The sequence below is a fragment of the Schistocerca americana genome, chromosome 7, assembly GCF_021461395.2.
Source record: "Schistocerca americana isolate TAMUIC-IGC-003095 chromosome 7, iqSchAmer2.1, whole genome shotgun sequence".
NCBI lineage: Eukaryota > Metazoa > Arthropoda > Insecta > Orthoptera > Acrididae > Schistocerca > Schistocerca americana.
In genome coordinates this window covers 533,960,171-533,973,196 of record NC_060125.1, presented here as the reverse complement: position 1 = coordinate 533,973,196, position 13,026 = coordinate 533,960,171, and the positions used below count along the sequence as shown (strand labels likewise).

General features: G+C 37.0%; 1 protein-coding gene across 2 annotated transcripts in view; it reads left to right on the top strand.

Annotated features, from left to right (window-relative positions):
* The window catches only part of LOC124621769 (troponin T), an 83,669-nt gene that overhangs the window by 58,167 nt on the left and 12,476 nt on the right, over positions 1-13,026 (top strand). The window contains exons 12-14 of one of the 2 annotated variants that reach the window (XM_047147199.1): positions 548-628; positions 4,408-4,486; positions 11,225-11,446. In XM_047147199.1, coding sequence (XP_047003155.1) covers positions 548-628; positions 4,408-4,486; positions 11,225-11,442 — 378 coding nt within the window. In that variant the 3' untranslated portion in view covers positions 11,443-11,446. Of the gene's footprint in view, positions 1-547; positions 629-2,751; positions 2,831-4,407; positions 4,487-11,224; positions 11,447-13,026 lie in introns of both variants that reach the window. The other variant, XM_047147200.1, reaches the window with a different exon arrangement.

The window sequence follows — 13,026 nt, the reverse complement described above, 5'->3', positions numbered from 1 at the left end:
TGGCGGCCGATCCATCGCCTCGGGTAGTTGACGTTCAGGTAGTTACGGACAGATAAGTGCCAATGTGGTGGCGCTCCATCCTGCTGAAATATGAATTGTTGTGCTTCTTGTTCGAGCTGAGGGAACAGCCAATTCTCTAACATCTCCAGATACTGTAGTCCAGTTACAGTAGCACCTTCGAAGAAAGGTGACGCTGACGCCTAGTCAACAGCGCCTCAAGCAAACAAATGTACAACTAAATGAAACTTTATAGCTCCCTTAATTCGCCGACAGATAGTGCTTAGCTCTGCCTTTTGTTGTTGCAGAGTTTTAAATTCCTAAAGTTGTGGTATTCTTTTTGAATCACCCTGTATTTTAGAAGTAGATCTCTTGTGAGGAAGATTTTTCTACAGACCATTCTTTTTATCTGTATCATTATAATGAAGTATTTAAGGATGATAAATAGTATTATCTTTATATTTTCAAATAGTAGTCTTCTTTTGTACTTATTCTTCAGTATCGTAGATTATATTAATTTTTCATTTTCTTAATTTCATCACTTTCACAGCCTAAAATCCAGGTTGCTTCAAAGTATGAGCGCCGTGTTGATACAAGATCATATGACGACAAGAAGAAGCTCTTTGAAGGGGTAAGACTTTCAATTCCTCATTTGTAAACAATCTACATTCCTTATGTATTACATCTTACACACACCCTCCAAGTAAGTTGAAAGACAATCAACAGTCATTGCTCATGAAACCACATTTTGAAACATTTAAATAGTTGCAGAAATCACACATATTGTATGTAACTAAAGAAAAAGAGTACAATGTCTGATTTTATTTTGAGCTAAATATGAGAAAATGTTTATAAAGAATGGTAAAAATGTCTTTATTAATTAACCAATCAACATCCAATAACATTGGTAGTCTCTTGTTGTTCTCATTATCTTCTGAAGTAATTTTTCTGGCAACAAGAACTTCACAGCTCCCTCATACACTGAAGGTTGATATAAAAAGAAGTCTGTCAGCCACAGCAGGCATAAAATGCAAATTATGGTACAAGAAAAAAATATAAACCATTCAATTCTGGCACCATATGCCCAAAAAAAGCAAAGGATACTGTATATTAACCAGATGCATATTTCAATGGAAAAACGATAACAGTGAGAAAAATGGTGCCTCTAAACTCCTTATTTGCATCTAGGCACATGTCCCAGTCCAATACAAAACAAAGATAAAGTAATGGGAGTCATTTATGCAATATTAAATTTGAAAGAATTAAGACATTTTTAATATATACTCAACATAATATAAAAGAGAGAGATGTAAATGACAAAGACAGATAAAAAATTAAACATAATAAGCCATTAACACTAATACATACAGTAAAGCAATAAATCTTGTTTCACTATATCCTTTAATTCCCATCTGAACATAGTACCTCCAAAAGGAGTTGCAAACCACTCTATTGCTTGCTGTATCTTTTGCATTTTACCAGCATTTTCTCACAACTGTCAGTTTGAGAAACTGAAACATAAAAAGCTCATAATAATGTAGGAGTCAAAAGTAATCTAAGGGAAAAACAGTGGTAATGAAATATGTTAAAAATCAGGGTTATGTGAATAGAAAAGTAAAAAGTAAACGCAAAATCATGAGACAGAGCAAAAGAAGGAATGGGGAGAAATAGAGTTCTTTTATCTGAAGCCGTTATTTTTTTAAAAAAATCATGGTATCTTCTTGAGAAGTATTCATTATAAATGTTTGTAAATGTTTTAATTAATTTTTCTTTTTAATGTTCTTTTTTTTTTTAAGTGAAAACACATCATTTACTTTTTGCTCTCTTTGATGGTCATGTACAGACATTTATTGCTAGGCAAGTGTGATTTTTCTCTACATATCTATCCCTGTTTGATTTTTTTTTTTTCATTTTTAACTTTCTTGTCTGTAGTTTAGACATAGAAAGAAAAACTGTCATCTGTGTGGCATTAACAAATGGGTGGCTAACTTGGGAACATGGCCTACAAGTGCTATCCTGCAAATCAAGATCAGCGGTGCTTGAGTTATCAGGCATATTGAATACATAGTTTTAGTGTGCTCACAGTGCTGTGAAATACACACAATACAAAACAAAGTAAATGAACTGGGAGGTATCTTAACCAGTAAACCTTTTGTATAAACCCTGGTGTTAGTATTACAATATTACTCAGTTCCCTTTGGCACACAGACATAAGTCTAAAATAGCTAACCAGAATTTTAGTTACATTTAATGGTATCTCTCAATTTTTGCAATCTTTAACTTATTTTTCTAAACTGCTAGACTTGGTTACCTGACTTTGCACACACTGTGTTATCTGCAGCTGGTGGACTCTAATATTGTTTAAATAAATATGCGTGCCAATGGCTAAAAACCATTTATTTATTTCACGAATATATTGCTTAACTTTCAAACACCATTGATGTCATGAAGACATCTTGCTTATTTTCTTGCATTTCTATACATTGTACTTCCACTTTCATAATATTATTTTCCTTGTTAATTGTGTGTGGCCTTTACTGTGGATCTTAATCACATTAATTTCTATTTCTTATCAGATGTCAGACTTCATGCTTTTGACAACCGCATTTTTACCTCTTTTGTACCATTTCTTACTACCACTTTCAAAACAAAAGGCACATATCTAGCTGCAGTTTTCTTCATGGAAGAAACTGTAATGAAAAAAAACACACATTTTTCTTGCTTAGTATAACATTTATTCCTGTCCTCATGCAGGGTTGGGCCACATTAAGCTCTGAGGTAAATGAGAAACTTTGGAAAGAGAAGTACGAAGTGTTTACCAAGAGAAGCAAGAGTAAGTAGTGAGGTGGTTCCAGCCACAGAGAACTGCATTTTTTGCTGCTTGTTTTTCCCTACCTCAGGCACCTCACTGCTGGGACAAAGCAACAGGCCTGCCGATATCTCCTAGAGATGTGTATTACTGCACTGATGTAATATGTTATTTATTATACCTGTGTTTATTCCCTTAGGATATTCTTCCACAGAATATATGGCTGGACCTTTACGAGATTGTTTGCTATTTCATGACTTACAGTCAAATAACAGTTAAATATTTATTAAAATGTGATAACACTAACACAACACTTAATTGTCCATAAAGTTAAAGAGAATTATATGACTGCTTACTGCAACCCTTTACAAATCTTTGTTCATTGCAACATGAGAACTGAAAATTCAGATCAGTAATAAATATTTACAGTTCTTTTCATTCTGGAGGATTTTGAGTAACACTGAACACTATCAGCAGCATATGAATGCAGAAAATAATGTTGTGGTCATTCGTCAGAAGTTTATGTTCACATTTTTGGTGACAAACACTTGTATAGTGGAGAATGGTCACTACTTGAAGATTAACGAAAGTTAATATTAACAACATATGGAAAAGATAGAGTGCTACATACCATAAAAATGAAATGTTAAGCTGCAGACAGGCGCAATTAAAAGACACTTACACATGAGCTTTCAGCCACAGCTTTCGTCAGAAAAAGAAAGAGAAACATGCACACCCATTCATTCACACAAACATGCATATTTCATCCACACATGACCATCAACTCTGGCAGCTTGGACCAGAATGTCAAAAGTATTCTTTCAGAAAAGGAAACCAACCTGTATAATATTTAGAATTTATCAGTTTCTTGTTTGAAGTTTCTACATAAGCAGCTAAAGATGAATTTGCTAATCAATTCATCCTTCAATTGAATGAATGACTGCATGAATCTCAGTTCTATCAATTTCTCAAAAGAACAAATGATTCAAAAGCTCTGGAAAAGCAATTTATTGCAGATATTTATTCATATTTGTTTATGTTCCTTTATCTGCAAGCTAAAAGAAGATTTTTGCTCCTCTGATTTCAAACAATACTCTTTCCTATTTTTTGCCTTAATTCAAAGTAAAGAATAACAAAAAACATAACATAGAAAATAATTCACTATATTTCTTCTCTGTAATTACTAAACCTGGATAAATAACCACATTCTCGTCTAAAGAGAGTTGTTAAATTCATTACCTTGTTCATTTCACTGTTTTGGCACATAACACAGATGAATAATTGTGCCATCAAAATTGATCTTTTTTGTTGTAACTACAGCCTATATAGTTCTCTTTCCCTGCCGATGACGTGAAAGCTAACAGGTTGCATCTGTGGGTCCTTATGAAACCGTACAGCATGTGCACGTGCAATGTCTTTTCACTTTGATTTAATTAATTTCTTTTTTTAAGAACAGCACCGGTTGCAAACTCGTATTGCCATCTCTCTGTGGAAGAATGACAACACAGCAAAACTAACATATCTGACTCCTGATGCATTTGTATGACTGATTGTGTGCTCCCATTTAATACAATGCGTGGCTGCTTGGTCTTCCCCTTCAGGGTTTAGCTGAACAAAACAAAGAAGTCCTGGAGAAGCAGTGGACTGATAAGGCTACCGAATTTGATTCAAGACAAAAATGTAAGTTATGTTCAAGAAAAATTTTTACAATGGAGGTAACATTTTTTTGTGATTTTAATATGTTTTTGCAGTAGCTTGGCATAGGAAAAAAGCAACAAAATTAAACTTGCAGTTAATTAGCAGTTAACTCTTTCTTAAAACAACTATATCAGTAGAGCTTTCTCAGGAGCCTATGCTTCACTCTTAACAAACACTTGCATATAGATTCATTGTGATGTTTTAATAGTAAATACCAAATTCAAATGACAGCAAAGCATTTTATTTGAAAATTAGTTAACACTAAAATGTTACATTATATCAAATAACTTTGTAGTTTACAAATCACATTCATTGAAAAAAGCAAACTGCTAAAACTGATTTAAAATTTTTGCTTTCTTTCATATTTCAAGTAATGTTTTTATCCACCGGGAATTTTTTTTCTGCGCAAAAATCTATACACGTCACAATAAACTCAAGAGCAATGTTGATAATACATGGTAATCATTTAAGATTATATATTCCGAATACTGAGAAAAATGAACTACAAATTTCTTAGTTCTATAAGTTGCCCCTTGTCAGGTTAACATTATCAGACAATGTGTTTTATATTGTAGTTTAACAGTCCCTTATATAGAATCTTAACATTAAAAAATGGTCTTGTCAGAACATTCAGAGCACACAGTTAATAATAACATCTTTTTCACTGACAACTAATACAGTTCTTTTAGATTATAAAAAAAGGTAAGGAATAATACAAATAAAACACTCTAACTTTAGTGAAACTGCTACAGTATCTTCTGGTTATTTGATGACTTCCACAAGACGACATTAAACAACCTGCAGACAAAATACTATCACTTAATCCATAGCCCAGGGAATGCTACAGAATCTCTCCATGAGACAAGGCACTCAAGGTTACAATCTCTTAAAAGTCTATGATGATTTTCTTCAGTCTTTTTTGTAGTGCAGTGCAAGGATAGTGGTGATACTAGTGGTCAGCTGGTGTTTCAATATGCTTAGTCTCTTGCACAAATTGAGTTGCTGGTTGTGGTATTCTTCAGACAAAGAGAATACACGATTTATATCATCTTCTGCAGTAGTCAGAGGAAAGAATAGGGGAGTCTCTGATGCCTACTCTATGAAAGTGACTAGGAAAGTTGTCTTGATGGACATTAGGTGCAGTTTAGCAAATGCTAAATCTGTAAACCATGATCTTTAGAGGGTATGGGTTGCAAATTATGGCATTATCTCTGCAACACTATATTTCTTTCCACTCCTCTTTTCACATATTAAAATTTCAGGGATGTTGTTGGATACATTGAAATCATGGTAAAACAACTGTGTGTTGTATAGTACATCATTTGCGAGAAGGTCCAAGACCCATTTTGTTGGGTGTCTGGGTAAGGTGGTATCCAGAGAAAGTTCAGTGAATTTTCATACTTCTATAGCTCAACCACATTTTGTATTATGTTCTTAAAATGAATGTTGTTCCTCCATACTTCTGGGGTGTTAAGAGCCAGTACACTTCCCAAGTCCGATGTGGTACGCATCTCGCTGCAGTCCTAGATGCTTGACATGATGATGGGTACTATCTCTGCTGTAAACACTGATACATTTTGGGGAGATAAGCACAACTGAAGGTGCTCGTCACATATAGCTGATGAATTATTTTCATTCGCTCAGTGAAAATTTTAAAAATAGAATGCCACTCATTTGCGTAAGTCTTGTGAATATATTGTTAATGTATGATGTTTCTTGTTTGGGGAGCAGATTTATGCTTCACAGAGTGAGTAGTTGAGAAAAAGGAATTCTGAAGTGCAGGTTCATCTTGTGAACTAGATAGTATAAGATGATTGTTACAGATGGTTATTAATAATGAATGCTTAAATTAGAACAACTGAAACAACTCTGTGACTGGAAAGATTCTTACGACATGACTACATTGCACAGAATTAAACTTTAGGACCCCCAATTGTTCATAATTAGCTGATCAACAGGGGCTTTTCCAGACAAATGATAATTTGTCTCATAAATATTCCAATCATTTATTTTCTGAAGAAATATTCCTTTTCTTTGGTCTTACAGTCTGTGAGGTAACTGAGCTAAGATGGAAAGAATACTACCAGTACTATATGTGTCAATGCAAATTATTTACTGTAACAACTGGAAACATTTCCAAACTGTGGAAATGTATGTACAAATGATATCATCTGCACACTCAAACATATCATTACAGGGGAAATAAAAATATAAAACTGTAGTTCATGATAAGTAATGAACCAGCAGATTGCACCTAATCACAAATGCAAACAGAACCAAAATGTAATGCCTAATTCCTTAAATATATGTCTATAAGATGACTGTGGGTGAGAACCACATATTATTCTTAACAGCACATTCTTGAGAGTTGGAGACTTTCTTTCTTAATGATGAGTTACCCCAGGAAGTTATTCTATATCACGTTATTGAATGAAAATATGTAAAATTTGTCAACTCACTGATTTGCCTCTCACCAAGATTTGCAATGATTCAAACTGTAAATATGGTTGAACTATGTTGTTTTAGGAGTCATTGTCTTCCTTTAAGTACATTAGATCCCGCAGTGAAATAAACTACCACAGTTATAATCTGCTGTCATCAGGAGTAAACTGAAATATTCACTTAATGACAGAAACTAAAACTATTATCTTAAGACTAATACTGATGATTATAACTTCCTAATATGTCATTCTTCTCAGTGAAAAGGTTCTAAAACCAAGATCAGTATTTTGAGCCAATTTTTCTTTAGTTTTGTTATAATGTGTGAGTATGTTGTGCCCAAATGACTGATCTTCCTCAGTTTGTTTTTTCGTACCACTGCAACTGAAATGTGAGAGAATTTTTGCTGTTTTTAACTTATAACTTGAATCACAATACTCCAGATTTCTTTCCTTGAATGCATGTTATAACTTAATGTGCTTTTATAGTAATAATGTCAAGCTGAATGTGGGACTGTATAAGTTTTGTTTTCTATGCAATTTACTGTTAAATTATTTCACATAATATCGAATTTTGATAAATGTAGCTGAAAAATATTTTGTAACAATGCAGTATAATGATTATTTTATCAGGTTGCCCTCCATGGGGGCATTTTATCATTGTGCAGAACTTCATTTTAAGATTGCTATGTTGTAGGTTCTAGAAAAATAATCAAAGGTAGCAGTCACACTGTTTGTTTAGCTTTATTTAACTCCTTGGATTGTGTCATATTATAATCAATTTCATCTGACAAAATGACAATATTGTGAAGAGGATAGTTCCTACTCACCACATAGTGGAGATGCTGAGACACCGATAGGCCTAACTACGACTCAGCATCTCCACTAGATGGTGAGTAGCAACTATCCTTTTCATAATATAGTTATTATTCCATCCTGCATTTTCCATCATCTCATAAAATAAACACAGAAGGCCTTGACAAACAATAGCTGGTAACTTTTGCTGGCTGCTTCCTAATGGCTACTATTTTTAATGAGCTCTTATGTAGTCTCTTGATGAACAAGATTACAGTTTTCCTACAGGTACATAATGTTTTCAAACTACAAACATTTACAATAGGAATAATCTTAGAAATTTGTTCCATTGTTCACTGAACGGCTTAGTTTACAGGACAGCAGCAAATGTGATTAATATGCAGATTTTGGGTGCAGATGCAGATCATAAAATTTCAATTTTTACTGCCTGGTTTACAAACATATCAGCAACTATTCCCTAAAAGCTGTGAGTAATACTTATAAAGACATCTATGACAAAGAAGAAACCGAAAGGTATAGTATGCCTTGAAAATTCTTGGTAAAGCATATGGAAATATTCATTAAAAGTATTACGTCCCATAAAAATATGTCCACAAAATGAAACGGCAGTATTTTCCCCCAATTATAAATCAGTGTTTGATGTCACACTTGAGAGCCAATAACTAATATAGAGACAATCAAGTAATCAAGGTCTTCTAGAATAAATAGCTTCCCTCCTATATCATAATTATTTATGAGATGATAATGATACATTTAAAAGGTTTATGGGAAGAAAGAAAAAAGAAAATCAAACAAAGAAAACTATCAGAGAGGAACTGTTGATTCTTCAGTTATAAGGAATACACTGAATAAACACATCACTAGGAATTATAACTGTTATTTATTCCTAATCTAATGAACAGCCTTAAAGGCTCTTAGTTGTTATGAACAAGGTTAAATTACATAACACAGTTCTTATTTCAGCACTCCTAATAGTAGTTATTATAAAGTATTTGTTATGCAGAGGAGAATAACTTTATGACACATAATTTAATAAAAATTACTCACAAACACCAACTGATGTTTTAATCTTTTGACACTCAATCCATAAGATGACAGAACTTACAAAAATAGGATTTGCAATGTGGTCAACCTTACACATCCAAAGATTGCCTCACTTGGTATAGTTTACTGCCTATTTGTTGATGAATAGAGAGGTAATATTACATCAAATGAAAAAAATGTGCAGAACTGGAACACTAGCTGCAATAACAACTGTGTAGGCATTGAGAATGGCACAGCTCTGATAGTCAAGAACCAACATCAGACTCTGTGTAGCACTGATGTATGAGGGTGATCAACAACTCTGATTTCATCCATGCTATTTAGTGTAGCATCTCACTGGGGACTTTGCATCTGGGTTAAAAACAATGCATTCCACACTGACTACTGAGATAACTTATAGTGTGTTAAGTAAGTCATTGTTCATGTTTACAAGATGTGATGACATGAAGAAAGAATGCAGTTAACAATGAAATATTGTACCAAGTTAGACACAGAATTCATTTTTTCTTTTTCTGGGAAATTTAAAAGCATGTTACCAAAGAACATTAAACAGTTCACAGTATTTTGTAGTTTGATGAGATGAAAAATCTGGTGATGACCTTTCTCGACATAGTGAAAGCATATGACAGTCTTCCCAGGGAAAAGGCATGGGCAACCTTGAAGAAAAAGTGAGTTGGAAAGCAAACACTTGAAGTCATCCAGGCAATGTATGAAAAAAGCTCTACTTGTGTGCAGACACCAGTTGGAAGATCTGAATGGTTTAAGAATGTTATGGGACTAAGACAAGGAAGTGTGATATCATCACTACTAATTATAATGGTGATGGATGTAATAGTCAAAGAGGTGAAAGAAGCCCATAGAGGATGAGGATGAAGCTGTTAATATTTGCTGATGATATTGTGATGTGGGGAACAAGCAGTAAGGAGGTACAAAAATAAATAGCCATCCACATGATAAGGTCAAGAAATATGGAATGAGATTTAGTGTGGAGAAAAGTGAGACCATGGTGGTAACCAGAGGGGATAGAGAGGGCAAGGGACAAATTCATGTTAAGGGACAGGATATTGAAATAGTGGACAACTTTAAATATTTGGGAAGTGTATTAATGGGGAATGCTCATTTGGAGACAGAAATCAGCAAAAGAATACATCAGAGCAGTACATTTTACCAGTGTGTGAGGGGCTTGGTGTGGGGATGGGAAGTGCTAATGAGGTGCGAGCTGGTGCTACACAAGACTTACTTCACACCCATACTAATTTATGGCTCAGAGACTTGGACTATGACCAGAAGAGAGGAGAGTGAAATACAATCCAGTGAAATGAAGTTATGAGAAGTATGCTAGGGAAGACTAGGAGAGACAGAGTGAAAAATGAAGATGTTCAAAATGGTTCAAATGGCTCTAACCACTATGGGACTTAACATCTGAGGTCCCATCAGTTCCCTAGAACTTAGAACTACTTAAACCTAACTAACCTAACGACATCACACACATCCATGCCTGAGGCATGACTGAAGCGTGTAGAACTGCTTGGCCACTGCAGCCGTTCATGAAGATGTTAGGAAGGTAACTGGAGTGGAGAAGTTGACTGAGAAAATTGAAAAGAATAGATTAAAATGTTTTGGGCATGTGAAGAGGGTGGGAGATGGAAGAATACTAAGAAGAATGATAGAGTTGAAGATTGAGGGCAAGAGGCCAAGAGGAAGACCGAGAACAAGATGGATTGATACAATAGAGATGAGTTTAAGGAGGAGAAACCTGCTATGGAACCAAACTGTGGAAGAAGAATGGTGAAAAGACAGAAAAGTAGTGAAGTACCATTGATACCCCATCCCAACCAGATGCTGGATAGAGGGGAAATGAGGATGATGATGGTGTGATGTTTATTGCTAATTCCCCTCAGTGGAAATGTAATGACTGTGCTAGGTTTTATGACAGACTAAAATAGTTATCGGAGGTAATACCTATGAAATAAGAAAAAAACAGTGGTATGTACTCATCATTGCAACAAGTTACAATAGTGTGTCACACAATGACTGGAATCCATGTCCCTGCCCTTTCCAAGCAATGTACTACTAACTGCACTAGTCAAGCTGTCTCCATAGCTGGACTGTCAGTGTGCCTGACAGCATGTAATCCTTGAGTAATGCATAAAATAAGCTAGATGACTTTTAGGTAGTCAAGTGTTTAACACTTACTTCTTTCCTGCTAAAATGCAACAATTTGAAGATGCAATATCTATCAGGGCATTCTGTTATTCACAGGTAACATCTGAATAAATTTACATTGTTACAGCTTGTAAACTTCACTTACTGAATCACTGTCATAATATTTACAAATATTCTTGGCCAAAACACGGTTTGTTCTAGTCAGCTATTTTGGCATTAATTATTGAAATCATAATGCAAAGCATTATCCCCACAGCCAAGCTGCCCAAATGGTTTGGTGAGAGGCCAGGCAAGAAGAAGGGAGACCCAGACAGCCCCGAGGAAGAGGAAGTGAAGCCTGTTGATGAAGATGAGGAAATTGAAGAACCCAAGTTCCAACCTGAGCCTGAAGAGGAGGAGGTTGAAGAAGAGGAGGTTGAAGAAGAGGAAGAAGAGGAGGAAGAAGAGGAAGAGGAAGAAGAAGAAGAGGAATAGACAGGTATACACCAAAAAATTCTATATGTTTATTAAGGAAAGGAAAAAATTAATATACACTCCTGGAAATTGAAATAAGAACACCGTGAATTCATTGTCCCAGGAAGGGGAAACTTTATTGACACATTCCTGGGGTCAGATACATCACATGATCACACTGACAGAACCACAGGCACATAGACACAGGTAACAGAGCTTGCACAATGTCGGCACTAGTACAGTGTATATCCACCTTTCGCAGCAATGCAGGCTGCTATTCTCCCATGGAGACGATCGTAGCGATGCTGGATGTAGTCCTGTGGAACGGCTTGCCATGCCATTTCCACCTGGCGCCTCAGTTGGACCAGCGTTCGTGCTGGACGTGCAGACCGCGTGAGACGACGCTTCATCCAGTCCCAAACATGCTCAATGGGGGACAGATCCGGAGATCTTGCTGGCCAGGATAGTTGACTTACACCTTCTAGAGCACGTTGGGTGACACGGGATACATGCGGACGTGCATTGTCCTGTTGGAACAGCAAGTTCCCTTGCCGGTCTAGGAATGGTAGAACGATGGGTTCGATGACGGTTTGGATGTACCGTGCACTATTCAGTGTCCCCTCGACGATCACCAGTGGTGTACGGCCAGTGTAGGAGATCGCTCCCCACACCATGATGCCGGGTGTTGGCCCTGTGTGCCTCGGTCTTATGCAGTCCTGATTGTGGCGCTCACCTGCACTGCGCCAAACACGCATAAGACAATCATTGGCACCAAGGCAGAAGCGACTCTCATCGCTGAAGACGACACGTCTCCATTCGTCCCTCCATTCACGCCTGTCGCGACACCACTGGAGGCGGGCTGCACGATGTTGGGATGTGAGCGGAAGACGGCCTAACGGTGTGCGGGACCGTAGCCCAGCTTCATGGAGACGGTTGCGAATGGTCCTCGCCGATACCCCAGGAGCAACAGTGTCCGTAATTTGCTGAGAAGCGGCGGTGCGGTCCCCTACGGCACTGCGTAGGATCCTACGGTCTTGGCGTGCATCCGTGCGTCGCTGCGGTCCGGTCCCAGGTCGACGGGCACGTGCACCTTCCACCGACCACTGGCGACAACATCGATGTACTGTGGAGACCTCATGCCCCACGTGTTGAGCAATTCGGCGGTACGTCCACCCGGCCTCCCGCATGCCCACTATACGCCCTCGCTCAAAGTCCGTCAACTGCACATACGGTTCACGTCCACGCTGTCGCGGCATGCTACCAGTGTTAAAGACTGCGATGGAGCTCCGTATGCCACGGCAAACTGGCTGACACTGACGGCGGCGGTGCACAAATGCTGCGCAGCTAGCGCCATTCGACGGCCAACACCGCGGTTCCTGGTGTGTCCGCTGTGCCGTGCGTGTGATCATTGCTTGTACAGCCCTCTCGCAGTGTCCGGAGCAAGTATGGTGGGTCTGACACACCGGTGTCAATGTGTTCTTTTTTCCATTTCCAGGAGCGTATATCATATGTGTGACTGAAGTATCCTATTAAAAAACACTGAAGTATGAAAGGACATTATTTGTTAAGTCAAAATTAATTATAATATCTCACAAATACATTGAC